This window comes from Sminthopsis crassicaudata, chromosome 1 (assembly GCF_048593235.1).
Source record: "Sminthopsis crassicaudata isolate SCR6 chromosome 1, ASM4859323v1, whole genome shotgun sequence".
NCBI classification, from domain to species: Eukaryota; Metazoa; Chordata; class Mammalia; order Dasyuromorphia; family Dasyuridae; genus Sminthopsis; species Sminthopsis crassicaudata.
The window spans coordinates 57,265,240-57,289,769 of NC_133617.1; the positions used below are offsets into that span (position 1 = coordinate 57,265,240).

At 52.3% G+C, this 24,530-nt stretch overlaps 2 protein-coding genes across 2 annotated transcripts in view; one reads left to right on the forward strand and one right to left on the reverse strand.

Moving 5' to 3' along the window:
- Window positions 1-6,791, forward strand: part of TMEM259 (transmembrane protein 259) — a 55,058-nt gene extending 48,267 nt beyond the window's left edge. The window contains exons 7-11 of the mRNA XM_074305264.1: window positions 1,630-1,687; window positions 2,094-2,177; window positions 2,618-2,750; window positions 2,904-3,003; window positions 3,984-6,791. Coding sequence (XP_074161365.1) covers window positions 1,630-1,687; window positions 2,094-2,177; window positions 2,618-2,750; window positions 2,904-3,003; window positions 3,984-4,817 — 1,209 coding nt within the window. The 3' untranslated portion in view covers window positions 4,818-6,791. The remainder of the gene's footprint in view (window positions 1-1,629; window positions 1,688-2,093; window positions 2,178-2,617; window positions 2,751-2,903; window positions 3,004-3,983) is intronic.
- On the reverse strand, window positions 6,721-21,490 carry GRIN3B (glutamate ionotropic receptor NMDA type subunit 3B). Its single transcript, XM_074305252.1, has 9 exons — window positions 21,005-21,490; window positions 15,585-16,156; window positions 13,700-14,771; window positions 13,045-13,190; window positions 12,162-12,277; window positions 11,075-11,226; window positions 8,840-9,004; window positions 8,354-8,445; window positions 6,721-8,051 (listed from the first exon to the last, which is right to left on the reverse strand). Exons 1-9 carry the CDS (start codon window positions 21,488-21,490, stop codon window positions 7,685-7,687), a joined length of 3,168 nt encoding a protein of 1,055 aa, XP_074161353.1. The 3' UTR covers window positions 6,721-7,684.
- Between the last annotated feature and the right edge of the window lie 3,040 nt (window positions 21,491-24,530).

Below are 24,530 nucleotides of genomic sequence, written 5' to 3' on the forward strand. Positions count from 1 at the left end.
CCTTGTTCTCTATAAGGAATTGCTTTTAAGGATTGTGCTAGGCAGGGGACACTGAGCAAGCCATTTAAACTTGGACTGGGAAGGAGCCTCTACAATTATTTAGAGGCACAAATGGATGATAAAAGTGCAGAATCCAAGGCATAGCTAAAAGAACCATCTGGACCAGTTGTGTAGTCAGTAATGTGGAGAGAAACAGAGCTTGACTCAGTGTAAAGAAAACATCACTTCTCTAGTTGTTCAAAAACAAAATGAGTTCTTCATGTGAGAGCCCAGCTTCAAGTAGAACCCAGCTGACTGGTAGAGATGGGAGAGAGGAGATTCTTGGTCAGCAAGGGGTTAAAGTAAAGGATCTTTTAGGTGGTTTCCAACTCTGAGTTTATGTGCTAGAACTTTAATTCTGACTAGGTCTCCGGTACTGGGACTGAGACTATTCCTGCCCATAAAATGGATTGATTGATGTAGAGTGAACAACTTCTAGCCCTGAAATCCTATAACTAGTTAGCCCCCCTGGCAGTGAAGGTGAAGGATCAAAAGTTGAGAGAATGGTTTTATATTACTGCCATTTCTGGGCATTATCAGCCCACTCTCTTTGTGGCATTTATTCTATCTTTCATAATTAAAATTCCCTTGTAACAATACTGTTAAAAATAACTAATAAAATGACTTCTGTCGATGTGTCACATTCTGTCTTAAGGCCCTTTACTCTTCCAGCAGAAGGGAGAAGTATGTTTCATGATCTGTTCTCTGAGATCACTTCTGGTGGTTCAGTTTCTCAGAGTCGTTTCATTTTAGCAGTCTTTTAATTTACATTGTATTTACCTGTTTTCAGCAAAAGACTACCAACAAAGTGCCTGTAGTGTAGAAGTTCCCATCTCTCTTTTCTCCCCCCAACCCCAACTTAATTGTGCTTTCATTACCTCCCTGTTAGAGGGAGGAGAGAGAGTAAGGTACTGGGTCCTTAAGGTTGCTCTAGCTTTCTGTGCTCATGCATTGTTGGACCTTGATTGCATTTTTTTCTGCTTAGCTCCACAGTATCTTGGTTAATTAATTGAAGTCTTCATGGATCAAAAAGTGCAAATATCCATCATAATTCATTACCTTTCCACATTTGGAGAGGCAGCATGTAAATGCCCAGGTTCTTAATCTGAGAAGGATCTATGAACTTTTTTCAAAAAATTGATAACTGTTTCAGTAGAATTTGTTTCCTTTGTAATTCTCTCCACAGTTTATGTACCTAAAATTAAGCATTATTTTGAGAAGGGGTCTATGGACTTTACCAGACTAACTGAGGAGTCCAGGACACAAAAAGAATAGGAGCCCTGTATTAGGAATTGAGCAAGACCTGAGTTTTAAATCCTGGTTTTAACATAACCACAGTTGGGGCTATTATACTCTCTGTGCCTCAAATCATCAACCTGTGAAATGGAAATAATATAGTTGCTATTGTAGATTTTTCTATTAAACCAAAAATGATAATGCACATACATACCTTGAAAACCATAAAGGCCTCCTGTGATTCAGTTCTTAAGTGCCTTCTGCTAGATCCCTGGTCTGCCCATCTTCCCAAAAGCAGCTGCACCCCTTGCTAGAATGGTCAGCAACCTAATCCCTCCTGTCTTATGATTGCAGACTCTGTCAGTCTCGATGCTCCTGCGGTATTCACACCACCAGATTTTTGTCTTTATTGGTAAGTTTGGCTCTATAAACATTGAATTAAGACCTACTGTGTTTGAGGTTGTAATCTTAGGACTTTCCGGTTATAGTAAATGAAGGCCCTTCAGTAAGGCCTTCCTCCCCATTGGCCCACAGGATACCATACACAGTGGGCCCACTGGTAGAGTTAGTCTTGTTGGGACATTAACCACCATTAACTAGATTTTCCAAGAAATTTCTTAACCCCAGCAAACCAGGGTGCGGCTTGTAAGTCGCCTTCATTTTCTTGCTGTGCAGTCAAAGGTGTGTTTTTCCCTCCAGTCTGATAGTCATGGCCACTTCTTGCAGTTAGACTCTCTGGTCTTCCCTTGTCTGGCCTGAGGAGAGGCTTCCAAACACTCTGCTAAGCTGAGGTCTTTTCTACCCTTCTCATCTTGCAGTGGACCTCCTACAGATGTTGGAGATGAATATGACGATCGCCTTCCCCGCTGCACCCTTGCTCACAGTGATTTTGGCTCTCGTTGGTAAGAGTGGTGGCCCTTCACACTGTGGATGGGATTACTGTTGCTCTGAGCTGCCCTGGGTGGTTGGCAGAATTCAGCAGAGCCCCAGATTTTACTCTTTTGTCCTTGGAGTTTGAAACTGTAGAATGAGGATATCACTAATCCTCTAGAGTCTTAGCAGTGCTCCTATTCTTCAGAGCTCATTTCTCTAAGTGTCAGAGCTTGGAGGAAACTATTTTTTGTTGGCCAAAAATGAATGAGGAGGATAATTTACTCCCAACCTGAGCTTTTTCTGCAAGGGAAAAGAGGCTGTAACCATTCCTGAAGCCATTTCCTAAAATGGAGGGAGGGCTAAGAGCCTGCCCACAGAGGGGGCTTTGACCAAACAGTCCATCTTGTAACACACTTGGGGAGCTCTGAGTACTCTCTAGACAGACTTGCTGCTACTCCTTCCCTGCCAGGTATGGAAGCCATCATGTCTGAGTTCTTCAACGACACGACAACCGCGTTCTACATCATCCTCATCGTGTGGCTGGCCGACCAGTACGATGCCATCTGCTGCCACACCAACACCAGTAAGAGGCACTGGCTGAGGTAGGCACCTGGGCGGGATGGGGGGGTTCCCTTTTCTGGCCTTGTTTGTGGATGGTGCCAAGGGACCATGGGGCAGGCAGAGGCTCCCAGGGAGGAATGATCTTCATGAGGGAATCCCCGGCAGGCCTTCACTTGTCCCTTCTCTACTTTCAGGTTCTTCTACTTGTACCACTTTGCTTTTTACGCCTATCACTACCGATTCAATGGCCAGTACAGCAGTTTGGCCCTGGTTACTTCTTGGCTCTTCATCCAGGTAACTTGGAGGGGGCAAGGACTCACAACCCCCCTCCCCAGCCTCTGTTCTTACTCTGTGCTTGACGTTGGAGGACAGTTTGTGGTTAGAAAAGAAGGCCTGGGATGTGGAGGTAGATCTGGATTCCAATCCTAGCTCTGCTCTTTATTAGCCATGGGACTTTAGACAAGTCATTTTAGTTTGCTTCACTGGACTTCAGTTTTTCTTTGTGTAAATCAAGGTGTTGGAGTCATTTTCAGATCATTAAGGTTTCTTTTAGCTTTCAACCCTAAGATCTTGGGAATTTTGGACTCTGTTGGACAGGTTACATTTGGAGAATGTTCAGTTATGGGGTATGGAAAATGGATAGAAAAAGAAGACTTGAGACCATGTGCTGATACTGGAAGTACTCCTTTTTTAGGGTACCTATTCCTATACCTAGGACCATTGAATGGTCCTTTGGAAAGGGGAAAGGAGGGGCCAGAAAACTTATCTGTAAGGGGCGGGGAGAAGACCCCAAATCTGGCAAAATTAATTGTGAAAAAATCCCATTGAGTTTGGCATTAGGGAACTTGCTCTGACTGGGCAATTCCCTGGGCTTCTCTGAGCCCTCAGGTAGCACTATACAGGACCTTGGGTGTAGGGCTGCCAGCACCTGATCCCAACTCTCTGCCCCAATCTCTGGCTAGCCATGGGACTCTGGTCAAGTCCCTTCACCACTACTTGCCTCAGTTTTCTCATCTGTAAAATGAAGGTGATAATAATACCTGTCTCCTATTGTCATGAGATAATAATGATAAAAGCACTGTCAGATGTTCCCTTTAAAAACTTCCACTAATGGGGACATCAATGCTTCTGAAGGCATCCCCTAGAAGCCTCTGCTGGCTCTGCCCCTCATGCAGTGTTTGCACTCTGGGGGCCAGAATTTCGCATGGTTTTCTTCTCCCAGTCACATGTCCTTTCTGGGGATGTCTGATTTTCTTCTCCATCTCTTTTTACAGCATTCCATGATCTACTTTTTCCATCATTTTGAGTTGCCGGCCATACTCCAGCAGATCCGCATCCAGGAGATGTTGTTGCAGAACCAGCAGATCGGCCAGGGCACCCAAACAGCCCTACAGGACAATCTCAACAATAACACTGCAGCCACGACGATGGCCCCTGGGAGCCCCAGGCCCTCTCTACAGAATGGGAGCAATAGCCAGTCAGCCCCCGGGGAGGGGCCTGGCTCCACTTCCACTTCAATAGGAGGTGAACTGAACTGGATGGCTGAGACAGCCACCATCTTCACGGACCCTTCATTTCTCTCTGATCTGAGCGCCTCCCTCTTAGAGCAGAGAGCAGGACATGGAGCCCTGGCCAACGGAAGTCCCTCCAGTGTCCCAGCTGCCACCACCTCCCCTGGCCTAGTTGCCCAAATCCGAGTTAGTGAGAGCCCCGGAGCTACCACTAGCTCTATCACCATTGAGGTGACATCAGCGACATTGGTTACCTCCCAGGCAGATGGTACTACTCCTGAGCCTCCTGCCTCCTCCCCAGCTCCCCCCTCAGGCACCCCTGAGCCTCCTGAATCCTCCCCAGCCCATCCCTCCGGCACCCCTGAGCCAGCTGCTCCCCTTGCTGATCAGACTAGGGCCAGTTCACTCTCACTGGGGGGCCAGGACACGATCAGTGGCTCTGAGAATAGCTCCCCCAAAGTCCTTGCCCGAGGCCCCACCTCAGACAAGTGTGTGAGCCCAGACCTTCAGGCCACACAGGGGAGCCATTCCCATTCCACAGACAGCAGCCCCCCATCCCATGTGCTTCCAGAAGCAGAGTTGAGAAGCCCCTCGTGAGCTCTCTTATACATCCTTGATAGGGCAGAGGGAATCTCTCTGTTCCTGTCAGACACTGGCTCTCTTTCTTCCCCAACCAGATTCAGATGAATTTTTAAAATTATTTTTAAACCCACTGAGTGAAGGCAGCTTGAGAGAAAGCAGCCTTCCAGAGGCTTGGGCCTTAACTCCCCAGGGGCAGTTGGTCCCAGCTCTGTTTCCCCCTGGGCTCCACGGGAAGATGTGTGTAACCTGACCTCCGCCGTCTCCAGAGCAGCTGGTTTCTTTGCCCAACTCCTGGCCTAAATCTTTGGGCTTCCCTGCAACACTATTCTTGGGTTTCTTTTTCCCCTTCTTTTTGTCTGGGAATGTGCTCCTGCCTCCCCTTCTGGATGCCAGGCCTTGTGGGAGCTCAGGATAGAATCTCCCCATCTCCTTGCTTTGTGCAGACATGTCCTATTCCTGGTGATTTCAGCTCTTCTTCCCTTCTGGGGCAGGCGGCTTTTTTTCACAAGAGAGCTCTTTTTTTCCCCTTTGATTGGAGGAGCCCGGAGGGGAGACCTCTCTACTCGGTCTCTGGGAATTGTTAGAATGGAGTTCCGTCCACCATGAACTCGGCGTCTTCTCTGTCCTCCAAGGCAGCAAGAGCTAGGGCTGTGGTGTGGGGCTTGGAGAAGTGCCAAGTGTGGGAAAGATAGGAAGATTGTTCTGTTGGGACCTAGCGAGGGTTGGCTGAGGCAGACTAAGAGGGGTCCAGTTTGGTCCCTGCACTGGCCTAGTAGGAGCAGGCGGGAAGGCCAGAAAGAGATGAAGTTGACCTCTCCATGGAGAGAGCGCCTTTGACAGCCCCTTTATCCCTCCTACTCTGAGCTGGTCCCCTCCTAAAGCCCCAGATGAAGAGAATCGGTCCTCAAGCGATCAGCAATGGTTAGTTGAGAGTAGATTTTGGCTTGGGACTGAAATGCAGAAGTTTGGAGCAAATGGCCAAGAGCTGGAGAAGGCCAGCCTTCAGCTGGCGTGCACACATAGTGCCAGGAAGAAGAGGAGTGAGACCTTCAGCATGGAAACTTACTGGCCGCCGTTTCTCACTCTCCATCCTCCCTCCACAGGCGTCTCTGCTTGGTGCTTGGAGCTCAGTGCCTTTCCCTGGGCCTGGAGGATGGCTTATTCTCCCTGCCTCCTTCCAGCTGGAGCCTGACTTTCCCAGCAACTTTTTAAGGAGAAAATCCGTGAGAGTCCTGTGGAGGTAGTGACAGGTCCAGCATGAGCTTGGGATTTTCTGCCCAGTAGGAAGCAGTATAGTACTCTCAGGCCATTTTGTAGCCCTCTGGGGAGTACCTGATCAGGCTCTGAATAGAGCAGTTGCTTCCTCATAGCTGAAAGTGGCTACCCTGCTGCTCTGAGAGGAATCTCTAAAGCTGCCTGAGAGATGTGTGTGTGTGCAGAACTTTGTAGTGAGAGTGAGGGAGAAGGCAGGCCCCAGACATGTAGAACTGAGCACCATGTGAAGCCAGTGAGTGACAGCTGTAAGGAATCTTGTTCGTTTGAAGCAGGATATGACTTGAGGTGTCCCCATGTATCCTGTTCCCCACCCTGTACCTGCTTACAGAGCTGCACCTGGCAAAATTTTCTATTTATAGGGGAAATGTATGAGTATCATGGCTCTGGGAACCAGAATTCAGTGGGAAAGCTGGTCTCCCTGTCTTGGGGAATGGACTTGAACAGTTTCTAGGTCCCAGCCTCCACCAGTCAAAAGCAATGAAAGATTATGGGAGTTGGGAGGGCAGTCCCCTGCCCAGACCCCTCCTGCCGCTGCCTTGGAAATTGACTTGCTCTCTCTACGCCACCGGTGAGAGCTTTGGATGACGAGCCGGAGGTGGAGTAAATCAACCAAATCACTTGGTGAGGAATGAAAAATAAAAAATTCATTCCATTCTATTTAATTGTAATGTACAAAAATTGTGTTTGTATATATAATAAATAGTCTATCTAACAGTCGCTCTCTCTGGATTGACTTCCCCCCCCCACTTCTTTCATTGTAACTTCAGGAGAACAACAGATCACTTTCCCCCAGGCTGGTGGAAAGGGCCGGTGGTGCTGCTCCAGTCCTTGGCCCAGAGTTGGGCTGTCGTGGCCAAGGGCGTCCCCTCCATGTCCCATCCCACGCGGTTCTCCTCGGCCTCTCCAGTTGTGTCTCTAGTCCGCAGGGTTTCCTTTTGCACTCCGTGTGGTGCTAGAGCCAGCGGGCCGTCCCTCTTCTCTGGGGTCTTTTCTGGTTGGGGGGGGAGGGGTTATTCGCTACAGCAATCCTGCGTCTGGTCCAATTCTGCTCTAGCCCCACGGGACAGTGAAATTCAATGCCTGTGGTTTTTTCCGTTTATGGTGTCTAAAATATTTTTAAATGTATTAAATTCTTTGCCTGCTGTAACTAAAGAATTGTGGTGGCCCTAAGATGAGAGAAGCTTCTGGGGTCGAACCGGGCCAGAGGTGACCTTTGCAGTTGCAGGCAACGCCGCAGCAGGACCCGGGGAGAGGTGGGGATCCACGCGTGCAGATTAAGATGAAGCTCCTAGGCATGCAGGGGACTTCTCAGGGTTACCTCCCATGGTTCTCTGCTGTAGCTGAGGGTCAAAGTCCTCTCCCCGGGACCCGTCCTGACCAGCTGACCCTAAAAGTTGGGGCCCATCCTGAGAAACGAGCTCTGTTTGTGCAGAGGCCTGAGGGCAGCAGCGGTTGTACTGAAGGGGTGGAGCAGTTGGCCCAGAAGGCCCAGCACAGCAAAGCAGAAGAGCTCAGGTGGGTCCGCCAGGTTCCTGCCTGCCACCTTGCGACGTGCTCCGGTGGGCTAGCAGCAGGAGGCCGTGGAATTGGTGGGCACTCCGGCGGGGTTACCTATCTTCGCTGATCTCCTGGGGGGGCGGCAAGAGCCGGCTGCGGGGGGGCAGGTCCCTCCCAAGCAGGAGCACCAGCTCACTTTTCCTGAGCAGGGCGGCCCGGAGCTGATCCCGCATGCCCTCGATTCTCTGCTCCAGTGCCTTCAGCTCGCTCTGGGTGGTGGGAGCCCCAGTGGCTGCCAGGGGAGCAGCCTGGGGACGGGCTTCCGGTTGCACTGCCAGCTGCTGCTGGGGCAGCCGCCCATTGGTGAGCTGCAGGTCGGGCCCTTTGACCTCTGGTTCCTGAAACCGGACCCTGCGCTCGCCCTTCCTGGCTGGCCTAAGGCTGTTTCTGCTGCTCTCCTCACTGTGGGTATCACAACTGGAACAAGAGGAACCGTGGTCACTGCCCCCCAGAATGCCGAGAATTGCTCTGCCATCCCTGGTCCTGTCCCTGTCGGGAAATCCAGCCTGTCCCCTAGTTCCTCCTCTGAAACCTCTCAGAGCTTTCTCACCCAGCTGCAAGGGCTGCCTCCAGAAAGCTTTCCCATTCCCTCCCTCTCCTTCAGACTGGGAGAATCCCTGAGGACATGGCTCGGAAGCCCTGAGGCCAGGAACCAAGTATCCCTCACAGATGGGGGACTCCCCTGGTAGGGAAGATGTCCAAGCCTCTCAGCAGCAAACCTTGGCTCCGACTCTGGCTCCGGCTCCGGCTCCGGCTCCGGCTTCTGGTTCTTCTGCTGGTCTAAGTCAGCGTTGAGAGCCCGATGGATTTTCTACCAGTCCATGCAAAAGAGACAGCGAGGGGCAGTGAGCTGCAGTCCTTCCCTGTCCCTGCCAGCTCTGGGGTTTCTGAGAACAGAACATTCCCCTCGAGCTGGTGTTTGGGTCACTAGAACAAGAACAAAAGGATCAAGTTGTTTTCACCAGGCTCTGAGGGTGGGGGGGTGCGATAAGCTACCTAGGTCCCTGTGGGGCATTTTTCTGTACTCTAAAGTGAACGGGGCAATCTAGGGAATTCCCTTCTCCACAGGACTGTCGAGTAGAAAGCTACAGAAGTGGGAGGGAGGGGGCTGTGATGGATGATTACTATTCCCTTCACCGATCCTCAGGCCAGGCATGGCTCAGGGTAGCCATCCCTTCGGGCCCTGGGAAGCCAGAGCCACTCACCTGGCTCGTGTGCAGCCAGTACTGGAGCTTGGCATGCTTGCGGATGCGAGGAAGGACCAGGCGGTAGAAGATGTGCTCGCCCAGGGAGGTGAGGAGGGCACAGCCCAGGCCCAGGCAGAGCAGCACAAAGAGCCCCGAGAAGTGGTAGATGCCCATCTGCAGAGTCTGAGGAAGGCATGCGTCAGGCCCGGCTCCCACACACAAGAACTGACAGCTAAGACTCGAGACACCCCGTGGGGCAGTGGCTGCACAAGCACACATCCCTGCACGGGTCCTGCTCCTTCCCACATCTAACCCTTTGGTGGAAGGAGAAACAGTGGGAGCTAACATATCACCTTTTATCTTTACAACCAAGTAAATGCTATTGTTATCCCTAGTTTTGAACTCGGGTCTTCCTGATTCCAAGTCCGGCTCACGATCCACTATTTCATGCCATAAGGTATCCATGAAAAGTCATTTAGGTTCAAAAAATATGACTAGACAACCGTTGGTGTGAAAAAGATCTGTAGAGCTCAGTGGAGATCTTAGCAAACTCATGTCAACATACTCCCCCCCCCCAAAAAAAAAAAAAAAACCCAGAATAATGTGATATTAAAACTGCCTTGAAAAACATTGCATCCAGAATATAGTGGGGAGAGCTAGATAGTGCAATGGATAGAGCACAGGACCTGAGTCCTGAGTCCAAATCTGGCCTTGGACACTAGCTGTGTGACCCTGCCTGCCTCAGGTTTCTCATCTGTAAAATGAGCTGGAGCAGAACATGGAAGAGCAATCCAGTGTCTTTCACATGGGGTCACCAAGTCAGACATGACTGAACAGCAACAACCAACCAGAACGTGGTAGGGGGTTGGGGTAGGGGTCAGTCCCTCTGTACTCTGTCCTTGTACACCTGCAAAGATAAAGAGCTAAAAGGTGCCCAGGATGGTGACGAAACAAGACCCAGGTCCACTTTTTAAGCCACTTCAAGAACACAGTTCTAGGCACTGACGGAGAGAGAACTGATGTTTGCTGTGAGGTCCCAAAGGGGAGTTTCCTTTTCTTTGTGTCCCCGGGTCAGCACAGGCTCTTCAGGAGTGCCTCCTGACTTGGGGAGAGGGTCCTTGGGATTTGACAGCTGTAAAACACGTGAAGGACTGTCATGGAACAGAGGGAAGAGCCTGCTTGGCTCCTGAAGGCAGAATCAGGCCCAACTGGGATCAAGTCACAGGGCAGATTTCCACTGAATCTAAGGAAAACTCCGTAATTCAACATGATACCTCAACATAAGATGGAATGAACTGCCCCAATGGACAATGAGATATCCCCATCATCAGAGGATGTCAGTGGGGATTCCCTCGCCAGTTCAGGTTGGTCTGGGTACTCAACACTACTGCAGTCCTAAAATTCTGTGACTGGGGGACCACCTTGGTTCCCTATGGCAGAGATTTTTCTACTTGGGACCCCCTTTTGTCCAAGAAATGTTTATGTGATCCCAAGGATATAAAAAAGGAATGCAAATCAAACATTCACTGAAAAGAAATCTCACAACCTCGACATTCAGTCACAAAACCCTACATGGGGTCATGAACCAGAGTTTCTGCTATAATTTTCTCCCCAGGGAGGATGGAATTTGGGGTGACTCCCCAGCCTGTCCTCGATTTTTTTCACCAGGAAAGTGAGAGTGGGATGAAGCTTGTTCAGTGAAATGGCTTTGGGCCACTGGGTTCTGGGGCTCTTTGGTAAAATAGCAGCAGGAATTATCCCATAACCTCACAGGGATTGCACAAAGTTTAAGGCACTAAGGAAATGGATAACTATTGAGTAAGGAAGGGAAGAAGCTCAAAAGAGAGAAAGGGCTTCAGAACCAATCTGGTTCAATTTGTACCAGAATGCCCCTTCTGACTTCCTAATGGGGTCATCCAGTCTCTGTCTCCCTTAGAGACCTGACTACTTCCTCACACACACAGTTTCACTTAGGGAATTAATTGCTACTAATTTCGGAAGTCTAGGTCTGTCTCACCTTTATTCTCTGTCCTCTTCCCCTACTCTCCCCTCTTGGAGCCAGACATCAAACCCCTCCTCCATCCCCTTAACCAATCTTTGCTAGGTGCCCTCTAATCTTGGAGCAGGCTCATTCTTCCCATATTTTTAAATTGAAACTAATGATTAAAATGTTTAGAATTTAGTAGAGGTGAAATAGATGGAAATAAGTGAAATTGAGACTGGAGCTCACTGTAAACTGGTGTTCTCACTCACCTCCGTGACAGCAATGACCCTCTTGCCACAGGGCACCATTTTGTACCATTTGTCATGCAACAGATCAATGAACCCTGATGACTTGTAGCGGCTGATGAACTCGGACAGGTTGGAGGTGAGTGGTGAGTTCCGAGGCAGCCCGATCCCGTAGCCTGCAGACAGGACCCAGGAGTCTTCCTCATGTCATTAAGGCTGGGAATTTAAATTCCTGGGCCACGTTTACTTCCCAGGTCCTCCTGGTACTCAGAACTTAAGGGAAAGGGGAATAGCTAGGAGCCCCAAAGAGAGGAAGTTATATGTCGCTGCCTTAAGCTTCTCACTGAACCATAGTGGAAGGCTCCTGATTCGCTCCCATCTCTCCTCTGCAAGTGGCCAGAAGCTCCTAGTCCATGCCTGGTTAAACCTGCCCCCCGCCCTGTCCACCAGAGAAAGTCTTCAGCCTGGTATTGGCAGGCTCCATGCCCCATCCCCAAATGGCCTCTACCCTTCCCTCAGCCTGCTTTCCAAACATGTTTTCCCCTAAAGTGGATCCTGAGTTGTGTGGGCCCTGAATGTGCTTTTTCAGATTTCTGCCTCTACAACTTTCCTCAGCTTTCCTTCCTTGCCATCCTTCAGCCTAACCTGGTCTTCCCTGCCCTTCAAAGACAAGTCCAAGTCCCAGATTCTCCAAAGAGCCTCTGCCTCAGCCCCCAGGACTCCCTCTCCCAAGTTCTCAGAGCCCTGCATGTCTGTACTACCAGTTATGATAGTTTATGTTCTAGGTGCACAGGTCCCACCCAGTTCTAATGCTGTTCTAAGGACATCCTGAGTTCTGAGGGCCCTCCCAGCCCCAACATTCTCTGTTCCAAGGCTCCTCCCAGCTCTAACACTATGGCTTTCATAACAGGGCACAATCACTTTCTTGTGCCCCCTGAGCAGCCTCAGTTTGAGCTGGGGTCCATCCCTGTGGCCCAGCTCCCACTGGCATCAGCGACCCCCAGACCACTCCCGGCCTACCATGCCAGAGATGGGGTCCTAGCCCTCTGCTGAGCTAGGCTTCCGGCCACGGCCATTCCCTTTTCCTGAGGGAGGGAAGAAGGGCACTCACCTTCAATGGCAAATGGCTTCCCCACAGTCAGCAGTTTGCAGTCAGCATCAATAGACACCTCATAGTCCAGCAGAGACTTGTCCATGATGAAGGCATTGAGCTTGGGAGGGTCTGTCCTGGGCCAGGAGGAGATGGCTAGTCATGGGCAGGGGCCTTGGTCTGCCCTGGCCCAGCCCGGCCGCTCAGTCCCATTCCAGCCTGGCCTGCCCAGTCAGTCCTCCAGCCCAGCATGGCCCAGCTCGGCCCAGCTCTACCGTAGCCCGGCCCAGCCCCTCAGTCCCATCTCAGCCTGGCCTGCCCCAGTCAGTCCTCCAGCCCAGCCTGGCCCAGCTCGGCCCAGCTCTACCGTAGCCTGGCCCAGCCCCTCAGTCCCATCCCAGCCTGGCCTGCCCCAGTCAGTCCTCCAGCCCAGCCTGGCCCAGCCTGGCCTGCCCCAGTCAGTCCTCCAGCCCAGCCTGGCCCAGCTCAGCCCAGCTCTATCATAGCCTGGCCCAGCCCCTCAGTCCCATCCCAGCCTGGCCTGCCCCAGTCAGTCCTCTAGCCCAGCCTGGCCCAGCTCAGCCCAGCTCTACCGTAGCCTGGCCCAGCCCCTCAGTCCAATCCCAGCCTGGCCTGCCCCAGTCAGTCCTCTAGCCCAGCCTGGCCCAGCTCAGCCCAGCTCTACCGTAGCCTGGCCCAGCCCCTCAGTCCAATCCCAGCCTGGCCTGCCCCAGTCAGTCCTCTAGCCCAGCCTGGCCCAGCTCAGCCCAGCTCTACCGTAGCCCGGCCCAGCCCCTCAGTCCCATCCCAGCCTGGCCTGCCCCAGCCATCTGAAGCCTCACCTCAGACCCCCCAGCCCCACCCTAGCCCGCCCAGCCCCCAGGCCTGCCCCCGCCGCCCTCACGTGAGCATGGTGACCCCGTCGGGGGTGGTGGGCACGTTGTGCCTCCGCATGTACTCGGCCATCTCAGGGAAGCTTTTCTTGATGTAGGCCTCGGCGCTGCTCTCCCACACGGTGCCGAAGCGGAAGCCTTGGGAGGGGTGGTGGAGCTGGGGGTGGGGGGAGGGGGAGTAAGGCATGGACGTGGGCTTTTGCTGAAGCCCTGCCCTTCTCCTGTAGTCTGGCTAGGGGGTGCCGGGGGCCCTTTCTCAGCCAGACGCCACACCTGCCCCCCCCCCCCCCGGGACTGGCACCTGCTCACAACTAGACATGGGTGGTTGTCTAGGACCACACAGGCCCGGCTCCGGGGCCAAGCAGCCTCTGAATTACAGCCACGGACCTCACTTGGTGCCCCCAGAGCCAGGCAAGCCTGAGAGAGGCTCCCAGAGCCTGAAGCCTCTGGTGCCAGAGGAGCCACTCCCTCCCTCCCCTTTGTTCCCTCCACAATCAGGGTCACCTCGGACCATGGATGCCCACAGCCCCCCACCTTGGGACATGGATGCCCAAAAATATTCCCCTTCCTGGGCCACCTTGGGCCACGGATACCCACAGCCTTCCCACCCCCCCATCTTGGGTCATGGATGCCTACAACCCCTCCCAACCCCTCGCCCTCAGTCACCTTGGGGTCGTGGATGCCCGACAGCTCCTCAAACGTCTTCTCTCCCACCATCACCGCGGCCAGGTTGGCCGTGTAGCTGGAGAGGACGAGGAGGCCGAAGATGGCCCAGAGGTTCATGAGGAAGCGCCCCGTGGGGCACTTGGGTGTCTTGCTGGAGACGGTGCGGCCAAACAGGATGGCGTAGCAGAGGTTGAGGGCGGAGGAGTAGGAGAAGACCTTGAGACGGTTCCGCCCGTGGGGGGTCATGCCGTAGGGGCTGCGCCACTCGTAGAGGGTGAGGAAGAGGGCGGTCAGGTGCAGGGCCACAAAGACCCCCACCCACATGGTCCAGTGTAAGGGCCACATGAAGGCCCCGATGGGCGAGGCCGTGTCTCGGGTCCGGACCAGGATGCCCAGGCTGGTGGAGAAGAAGGGGCTGGTGAAGTCAATGACCTGGCTGCGCGCCGAGTTGATGCTGAAGCTGGTGACGGCCATGTGGGCGCTGCCCGCCAGCAGGTCCCCCACCAGGCCGGTCCAGCGCCCGTCACGCCAGGCGCCGTATTTGCCGTCCCCCACGATGTACAGCTCGAAGGCGAAGGGCAGGTCCTCGGCCAGCCGCTCCAGCAGGTCGATGCAGTAGCCGTAGCAGCACTTGCGCAGGTCCCGGGGCACCGAGCTGTTGCCCGGATCGTCCAACGCGGCAAAGAGCTCACCCAGGACGGCCGAGTCATTGGTGCCAGGGTCCAGGCACAGCTGGCCAGCCGGACAGAGCCCATCTTCGTCCACCTCCCGGGTGAAGACAAAGGGGTGTTCCACCAGGGTGACCACCCGCAGCTTCTGCTGCCCGTCAGGCTCCAGCAGAGAGGACTGGGCTGGCAAGCGCCCTCCAAGGCCCCCCGCCCCTGGCCACACCCCACCCGCCGCCGGCTCCAGCTGCCCATCCTGCCAGTGGCCCACCGTCACCCAGGCCGGGGCACCTCGAGGGTCCCGCAGGAGGCTCCAAACCTGGAAGTGGCGCTGGATGTGGACCTGGGAGGTGCCAGTCACCCACATGTGGCCTGTCCGACCATCGAAGGAAGCATTGGCCAGGAACCTGGGGGGTGGAATTACCACGTGGGGCTCCCCCTATGGTCTAAGGGGGCCAGGCGGCCCCAAACACATGGGAGACCACCCAGATCAAGGGGCTTCCATCCCCACTTCTGACATGTGACCTTCAGCACACCCCCCTCTGGGTTAGTGAGAGGACCACAGACCCGGAGCTGGAAGGGGCCTCCCCACGGGCTTTCCCATTGCAGACAAGCCGCAGGAAGGAAGGAAGGTCCCCAGGTGATCAGCATCAGAGGCAGGCTTTGAACGCGGCCCCTGAAACTGCTGTGCCTGAAGCTGGCAGTTGAGCCAGGATTCACAACTTCATGAGTGGGTTTCCTAAGATTGAGAGGGGAGACCCTGGGACCCTCAGGTGTCTCTCTCGACATCTTCCCTCTTATTACCAAGTGTGGCGTTTCCTGTGGGGCTTGCTGGGTGCCAGCCAAGGTGGCGGCGGACATGCTGCAATTTGTCAAACTCTTTCCTAAAATTGGGCTCCAGGCAGACCCCAGAGGGACAGATCCCCAGAGGGGAAGACCTGGAGGGGCAGACTCCAGAGGAGCAGATCCCCAGGGGGAAGACCCCAGAGAGGCAGACCCTTGAGGGACAGATCCTGGAGGGACAGATCCCCAGAGGGGAAGACCCCGGAGGGGCATACACCCCAGAAAGGCCTCTACCTTCCCCCAAGACTTGGGCACACAGGGCTTCCCAATTAAACTCTGAGAGGTTGAGGTGATTTCCCCAGAGTAGCTAAGAAATGGCAAAGATGAGATTTGAATCCAGCTCTGTCAGGTGCTTTGAGGGAGCGGGAGATACTCACCCTGCCAGGCGCTGGCCCCAGGAGTTGGGCCCTGCCATTCGGGGGTTGCTACAGCTAACTGCTGAAGGCGAGATGGTGTGGTCAGGGTGGGCATGGGCAGCCCTGCCCAGAGCCTGCACCACCAGCCCTGCGGCATCCTGGGTAAGATCCTCCAGGGGAGGTTGGCTGTCCCCACCAAAGGCCAGCAGTCCTGGGGGCAGTCCCTGCGTAGGCAGTTCTGTGGCCTCCAGTGGCGTGCCCAAGAGCCAGCGGAGTCCAGGGGGGGCCGCGGCCAACACTTGGAGGGCACGGTTGGCGTCACAGCCAAACAGGACAGCAGCAGTGACGGGGGGAGGCTCCCCAGCTAGTGCCTCTAGGCGTGTCAGAGCTCCAGGCAGCCGGCTCAGCTCTAGGGTCATCCGTGGGGCCAGCCCCGTGCGCTGGGTCCAGAAGTCCAAGAAGCTTCCGGGGTCACGGATGCGGCACAGGACCAGGGCGATGTCCTTCCAAGCATGGACCCGAAACACAGAGAGGAGCACATCCACTAGTGTCTCCATGGGGCTGGCCCAGTCCAGCTGCAGGTGGAAAGGATTCTGGGGGACAGAGAAGGGAGGGAAGAACATCCGGGAGCTTGGGAGACACAGTCCTGACGGTGACCAGGAAGGCTGGGGCAATGGCTGCTCCAGGACACCCCCCGTGATGCTCTCCTGGGCGACAGTGGGGAAGGTCCCTCCCTCTCTGGCTTTTATATTGTTTTAAAGCAACAAACAAGGAATTCAGTATTTCTTTGGGTCTAATAAATCATCTACTATGCACAAGTTTGTGAGCATACTGGTCTTACTTTAGTAAAATGAGGGAATTACCTCTAAAGCTTTTTTTTCAGTTCTGTCCTTCCCTGTTGACAATACAGCCGCCTCTGTGGGACAACTAACTCATCCTGTGCCTGAACAGGAGTCTTTTTTACAACATCATACAACATCATACAACATCAAAGTCATACAACCTCTGCTTTGAGATCCCCACTGACAGGGAGCTCACTACCTACCGAAATAATCTATTCTGGTTTGGGACAGTTTCCAAAAATTAAGTTTTCCCTGTCTCATGGATGCTTTCACTTATGGATCTCTGATCTCCCAGTCCTGGAAGCACTGACTGGGGACCCTCCCCCACCCAATATAGTCTATGGGGAGGAGAGGTTGAGATATATTCACAGGTAAATAAATCACAAAATACAATGTGATGGAGACCAAATGCTTTGGGATGCTAGAGCAGGGAGAGATCACCCTCAGTTGGGAGGGCCAGAGTGGACCTCATTTCAGAGATGACACTGAAGGAAGGAGATACTCATTGAGGGAAAAGGATGTTAATGTGCAGAGAAAAGGAGGTATGATGGCTCCAATTGCCAAGAGCCAAGAGAAAGCAGGAGAAGAATGAGAGACTGTGAGGGATCCAATTAGACCGAAACTCAAGAGATCAAGAAGGAGACAGATGGGGTAAAGCTGAACTATGCAGGCACTGAATGTGAGAGTTTGCATTTTAGGAGATAAAAATCAGGGGCCACTCAAGGAACTGGAAACTGAGGGGACGCTCGTCAGTTGGGAAATGGCTGGGTAAGTTATGGTCTATGAATGTTATGGGATCTTATTGTACTGTAAGAAAACGACCAGCAGGATGATTTCAGAAAAGCCTGGAAAGACTGACATGAACTGATGCTGAGTAAATGAGCAGGACCAGGAGGTCATTATACACAACAACAAGATTATACTATGATTGACTCTGATGGACGTGGCCCTTTTCAATAGGGAGGTGATTCAGGTCAGTTCCAATGATCTTGTGATGCAGAGAGCCATCTGCACCCAGAGGACTATGGGGAACTGAATGTGAATCACAACATAGAATTTTTCTTCCTCATTTTTTCTCCTTTTAATCTGATTTTTTGGGGGCAGTATAATCAATGTGGAAATATGTTTAGAACTTTTACGTGTTTAACCTATACTGGATTGCTTGCTGTCTAGGGAAGAAGGATGGGGAGAGGGAGAAAAATTTGGAACACAAGGTTTTACAAATGTGAAGTTGAAAACTCTCTTTGTATTTGGAAAAATAAAAAGCTATTATCATAAAAAAAAGAAAAAATTAGGGGTCACAGTAGTCTGTTGAGCAGAACAATATGGTCAAACTTACTATGATGTGGTGCAGCCCTTGGGAATTATCCAAACCCCAATAGTAATAGAGACTTCTTTTTTTTTGTTTTTTTATTGGGAGATAATTGGCGTTAAGTGACATGCCCAGGGTCACATAGCTAGTTAAGTATTAAGTGTCTGAGGCCATTTTTGAACTCAGATCCTCTTGACTCTAGGAGCAGTGCACTATCCACGGTGCCATCTAGCTGCCTCAACACTTTTCAAGAAATCTCAGGCTATCCAGCCTTGGCAATGATGTAGTCTAGAGACCCCACTATCTCCCCTTAGCAATGTGGCTATTGGGAGTGCCATGGCACAACCTCGGAGAATGTGTGTGAAAGAAGGGAGTTAGTGGGGGCTACGGTAATAATCCAGGCCAGAGGTCTGAATAGAGGCCCAAGGATAGTGTCCAGGGAAATGGAGGAAAGGGACTGGATCCAAGAAAGAGTATGAGGAGAGCAGTTGGAAAAAAAAGTTCAAGTTACTTGGGCTTCAGCCTGGCGGGGCTGAGAAGATGGTGACCAACCCTTATCATCCTTCCTTAAACCACCATAGCAGCCTCCTAATTGGTCTCCCTGCCTCCATGCAGCTGGAGGTTTGATATTCCTGAAGGGCAAACCTAACCATGTGACTGGCCTGCTCCAGAAGCCCAGCTAGTCTTAAACCCTCCAGAATCTGTGACTCCAGCCTATCTTCTTCCATGCTGATTTCCTCTTTCCTCCCATTTTATATTCTATTGTTGAGGCATTTTCATCATTTTGGACTCTGTAAATCTATTTGGGGGTCTCCTTGTCAGAGATACTGGTGTAGTCTGCCATTTTCTTCTCCAGCTCATTTTACAGATGAGAAAACCGAGGCACACAGAGTTAAGAGCTTCGCCTTGGTTCAAACAATCAATGTGTCTGAGGACATATTGGATGTTTTCTTGGCAAAGATACTGGACCAATTTTCCATTTCCTTCTCCAGTTCATTTTACAGATGAGGAAACTGAGTCATACAAGGTTAAGTAACTTGCCCAAGTTCTCATAGCTGGATTTGAACTCAGGAAGATGAGCCTTGCTGACTCCAGGCCCAGGGCTCCGTGTACTATGGCACACCCTGGTGGACTCTGATAATCTACAATTCAGCCAAAATGGTGATAATTCAATATACACTATTCTTTCTCTTGTCTCCCGACCTTTGCAGAAGCTGCCCCCAATTGGGCTCCCTGCCTCAAGCCTTGCTCACACAGCTGCCAAAGTAATTTCCCAAAAATCTCCATCTAGCCACGTCACTCTTCTGCTCAATAGATGCTAGTGGCTCCCTACTGTCTCTAGAAGCAAATATAAACGACTTTCTTCACCTTTTAGAATAATTCACAATCTAACCTCAATCTACCTTCGCCACATGCAGCCATCCTGGGCTTCCCTCTGTTCCCAGGACTGAGCATCTCTCTTCCTGGGTCCGGCCTGCTCTCCTCACTTCCACCTCCTAGAATCCCTCCCTCCTTTCAGCTCCAGCACCTCTCCCAGAAGCCTTTCCCGATTCCCTCGCCAGTGCCCTGGCTCCCTAACTGCCTTTGGCATTTATGTACTAGGAGGTGTGTCACTCCCATAGGAGCTCCTCAAGGGCAAAGCCCACATCCTCAGCAACCAGCACATAAGGGGATTAATAAATGCTCCTTCATTTGCGGTGAACAATGTTGAATCCCTAAAACCCGACCTCAGGGTGCCATTTGAGTTGCTGTCTGGCAGAGGGCGACAGAGAACAGGTCTCCGAGACTCCAGTGAGCCATCCAGGAGTTGAGAAGGTGGGATCCAAGGACATGATTTTAGGGTGTTCCCCCCAACCAATCTGTTGGGCTCCCAGCATGGGAGCCCTGATTCCTGGGGGCCTAGCTAAAACCTGCAGCTATTCCCCGACTTATACCTCACTACCTGAGACTAAGGCTTTTTTCCCTCCCAGAGCTCCCAGATCCCCAAAGCCCTAGCACCCCACTGCCCAAGCCTGATCCATTGGAGATTTCCCCACCTCTCCCTTTCCCCCCACCAAGCTCTTCTCAGAATCCTCTTGGGGACCCCACATGGCTGTTTCTTCCTTTCCTAGGTCTCCCAAACCTTCTTCTTAGCCATTCCTCCCCTTCTCCCCCCCCCCCCCCACCTCAATGGAGCCCTCTGAGAAGTTTAACTCGAGCCAGGGCTGGGGGGATAGTCTCATGGTCTTCCTCATCTCTATGTCTACCTTCTCCCCTTGCCTCAGGGCAGGACCCTAAAGCCCAGGACTCCCAGGTGTTTCCCCTTCCTCCTATCTCACCCCTCTCATCTTCCCCCTAGTAGTCCCACCCTTAAGGAGAAATGGATCCCAGAGAAGACTGTGATGACACTGGGAACTCCAAGGGTGAAACTGGAGGTAAAGGCTTGGGAGGAGGCTTCCAAGGAGGAGGGTCTGAGGCTCCAGAATGGGGCAGGCCTGGCAATGGATCAGGGGGAATCAGACTTCACCCAGAGGTGGTGAAGGACTCGGGGTAGGTATTCCATAGATGAAAAGGTTGAGGATGGGATGAATGGGAGTTGTTGCATCCAAAAGGAAAAAGGGAACCCAAGGGACTCAGAGACGCAGACCTTGGGAGGACCCAGGTGGTGGTTGGGAATTCTGGGTTGTGGAGACCAGAAGGGCATGACTGAGTCTGGAGGGGGCACAGCCGGAGGGATGAGGCTCCCTGAGCCTTCAGAAGATGAAAACGGAGAGCTCCTCAGTGCCAAAGGTAAGGGACAAGGAGGGGGCGAGGTGCAATCCCCTGGGCTCTCGGGGTGGGAGTAAGGGGAATGAGTAGGTGCTAGATGCAATTTGGGGAAGAAAGACTCCTGAAGGTGGGGTGTCCCAGCAAGGAGAGATCCCCCTGAGGACCGGGATGGGAGACAGTGGGTGCACTCTGAGAGCTCCCCGAGTCAGGGCTGGGAGAGTGGGAGTCCTCAGAAGATGGTGCAGTCCGGGAGGTCTCCTTGAGAACGGAGCTGGGGGGCAATGGGTGCAGCCTGAGGCTCTCCCAGAGGCAAGGCTGGGAAGCTAGGAGCATCTGTGAGGGGATGCAGTGCTGAAGGGATCCTGGCAGAGATGGGGAACAGTCGGGTGCGATCTGGGGCGGGGGGTGGAGGGGGGGTCTTCTGTGGACACGGGAGGTAGGGGAGTCTGGGAGTCAGTGCGGGAGTGGGAGGAGCAGACGGCCAGCCTGGGAGCTCCCCGGGAAGAGGTGGGGGTCAGTGGCTGGGGTGGGGGCCGTACCGGCGTGGCGGGCGGCAGGCGCGCGTCCAGCTGCAGCAGGCTCAGCACGGGGGTCTCCAGACTGGCGGCCAGGAAGTGAAGCTGCAGCAGCTCGGGCCGGGACTCCGGGAAGGCCAGCAGGGCAGCCAGCCCGGGCCGGGCCAGCAGGCGGCACAGCCAGGCGGCCAGCGAGGCGGGGTCCCGGGAGGGCGGCGCGGGGGCCTCCAGCTCCAGCTCCGGCTCCGGTTCGGGCCCCAGCCCCAAACCCAGCTCCAGCTCCGGCTCGGTTCCCCACGCGCCCTCCGAGATGGCCCGGGCGAGGGCGCGCCGCAAGCGGCGCTGCAGGGCCGCCGCCCGGGGCAGGAGGGCGGCCAGGCGCAGCGGGGCCCCGAGCTGCGCACCCCGGGGACAGGGTTGCGGGTGGCCCAGCCCCGGCCCCGGCCCCGGCCCCAGCCCCAGCCCCAGCCCCAGCCACAGGCAGAGGCGCAGCGCGGCCACAAACTCCATGGGAAACTTCTGGGCTACCAGAGAGCGCCCCGGGAGAGAGGGAGGGAAGGCACCGGGAGGGCGGGCGGGGCGGGGCGGGGCCAGAGCCGGCTTCCAGACCCACGTGCTCCCCAGCCCCGCCCTCCACCACCCGCCGGACACCCCCAACCATCTCCCGGTCCCAGACACACCGCCCAGGGCTGCGCTCCCCGAGCAGAACCCCAAGATCCCCGCGCGGAGCTCGGAGGGAACTCCGAGGACGAGGACGTCAAGGTTGAGCCAGACGTGGTCTCCTGCCCCTCCCCCTCCCCATCCTCTCTCCAAAGCCCCCAACAAGTGGCCATCCCACCTCTTCTCGACTGTCGGCCAAGGGAGACCGCTCCCTCCCGGCCTGCTGTGCTCCGATCTTTTGGGAGCTTTTCCTTAAAACCAGACACTGGTTTTACTGTTACTACCTGTTACTGACGCCCGCCGCTCCATCTCCGCCCTCCGCGGCCAGGCCGAACTCGTCTAATTCGGTGAAAATGTATTAAATGCTCACTGTGTGGACACAGGCAAAAAGAACCAAGGGTCAGCCCCTCCCCCGCACTCCCTAAGGAGCTAACCTGGAGAGCCGTGGGGAACGCACAGTCGCCGAATGACACCTTGAGGAGGAAGTCACCCTTAGACCAAGCCCCGCCCCTTTAGACCAAGCCCCTCACCGTTAAACCAAGCCCCTCATCCTTAGGCTATCTCTTCCTGAGTTTGAATTCAGCTCTAGTCAAGATTATTCACGAAACATCCACCATGTGCCAGCCACTGTGCCCGGGGATTGCCAATGGTGAAAAACGGTCCCCATTCTCCAAAGGGCATTCTATTTGGAAGGACCCACTTGTAGAGGGATTGTAACTGGGATTCCAATGGCATGACCTCCCAGGTGAGGAAATTCTCTCCACAGTGTAGTGGGTGCTTTCTCTGCAGTGTATAGCATAAGAAACCTGCCTAGACATTGACTAGATGAAATGACTGGGTCAGAGCTAGATCCTGAAGCCAGGTCATAATTTCTTTTACTTTTTTTTTTTTTTTCTTTTTTTTAGTAAATTGGGTTAAGTGACTTGCCTAGGGGTCACACAGCTCAGAAGTATCTAGGGTCGAATTTGAACTCAGATCCTCCTGACCTCAGGGTAGGTACTCTACCCACGTGTCATCTAGCTACTCCCAGGTCATTATTTCCAGATGGACAAATACTAGGTAAAAACAACAATATGCAGTTAAATAAATTTGAGGAGGCAGTACTAACAACTCAAGGGATTAGGGAATGCTTATGGCAGAAAGTGGCATCTGACCTGGGAAGTGGAAAAAGCTAAGGATTGGGAGAAGAGGGAGTGCACTCCAGGCTGGGGGACTTTTTAGACAAACTCATTGAGATTGGAGGCAGAATGTTGAGTTCTGTGTCCTGAAAACAGCCCTAGCCCCCTTCTTTTATTGGAAAGTTCCATTATAACAGAGTGGGGCTCTATTTTGCTTCTGGATCACCCAGGAAGGCTGTTTTATTTCTTCTGACTGTGCTTTTGACTTTACAGGCTCCACCTTGGCGCCCCTGTGCCTATTCCTTCTCTCCCACCTCTCAGCTGCCTTTTGTGGCAGCTCTGTGTGCCCAGAGAAGATTGAGAATCTCACAAACCCACTTCCTCTCTTTCTTTATGCTGAACATCATCAGTTTTTCTCTCCTCCTGCCCTCAGATTACAAAAGAAACAGGACTCCCTACTCTTTGCTGACTGAAATCAATCCCTCTTCTTGAATCCTTGATCCCATTTGTTCCCAACTCTTCTGAGACCTTCCTCCAGCCCTAAGATTACAAAAGAAAGAGGACTATTTATTGACTAAAATTAATTCTTCTTCTTGATCTTATTTATTCCCAGCTCTTTGGGGACCTTCCTTCATCCCTCATTCCCTCTCTCTCCATTGCATCTTTTTTTTTTTAAACAACTTGAACATCTCTTTATATATTTTCCAGAACACTTTACATATACCAACGAAGACAACATTTTGGTACTCACAATTTCTACCTTATTTTTTTAATTAAGGCTTTTTATTTTTAAAATATATGCATGGATAATTTTCAACATTCACCCTTGCAAAACTTTGTGTTCCAATTTATTCCCTTCTTTTCCCCTACCGCCTCTCCCAGATGGCAAGTAATTCAATATATGTTAAACATGTGCAAGTCTTTTATACATATTTTCCACATTTATCATGCTGCACAAGAAAAATCATATCAAAAAGGGAAAGAATGAGAAAGAAAACAAAATGTAATCAAACAAGAACCAAAAAGTGAAAATACTATGTTGTGAGCTACACAGTCCAATGCATCTTTTTTTTTTTTTTTGGTTTTAAAAGTTGGTTAATTTTTTTTTTATTTAGAATTTTTTTCCACAGTATATATGCATGAGTAATTTTTTTTTATAATATTATCCCTTGTATTCATTTTTCCAAATTATCCCCTCCCTCCCTCCACTCCCTCCCCCCATGACAGGCAATCCCATATTTTACATGTGTTACAATAAAACCTAGATACAATATATGTGTGTAAATACCATTTTCTTGTTGCACATTAAGTATTAGATTCCGAAGGTACAAGTAACCTGGGTAGATAGACAGTAGTACTAACAATTTACATTCACTTCCCAGTGTTTCTTCTCTGGGTGTAGTTATTTCTGTCCATCATTGATCAACTGGAAGTGAGTTGGATCTTCTTTATGTTGAAGATATCCACTTCCATCAGAATCCTCTTCATACAGCATTGAAGTGTACAGTGATCTTCTGGTTCTATTCATTTCACTCAGCATCAGTTCATGGAAGTCTCTCCAAATCTCTCTGAATTCATCCTGCTGGTCATTTCTTACAGAGCAATAACATTCCATAACCTTCATATACCATAATTTACCCAACCATTCTCCAATTGATGGGCATCCATTCATTTTCCAGCTTCTAGCCACTACAAAAAGGGCTGCCACAAACATTTTGGCACATACAGGTCCCTTTCCGCTCTTTAGTATTTCTTTGGGATATAAGCCCAAT

Excerpts from the sequence above, each read along its gene's own strand:
- GRIN3B (XM_074305252.1), bottom strand. The coding sequence starts at position 21,490 with ATGGAGTTTGTGGCCGCGCTGCGCCTCTGCCTGTGGCTGGGGCTGGGG. Across the intron at positions 8,446-8,839 it reads ACTGGCTGCACACGAGCCAG|AAAATCCATCGGGCTCTCAA; the intron begins GTGAGTGGCTCT and ends ATGGACTGGTAG. Across the intron at positions 8,052-8,353 it reads GAGCCAGAGTCGGAGCCAAG|TTGTGATACCCACAGTGAGG; the intron begins GTTTGCTGCTGA and ends CTCTTGTTCCAG.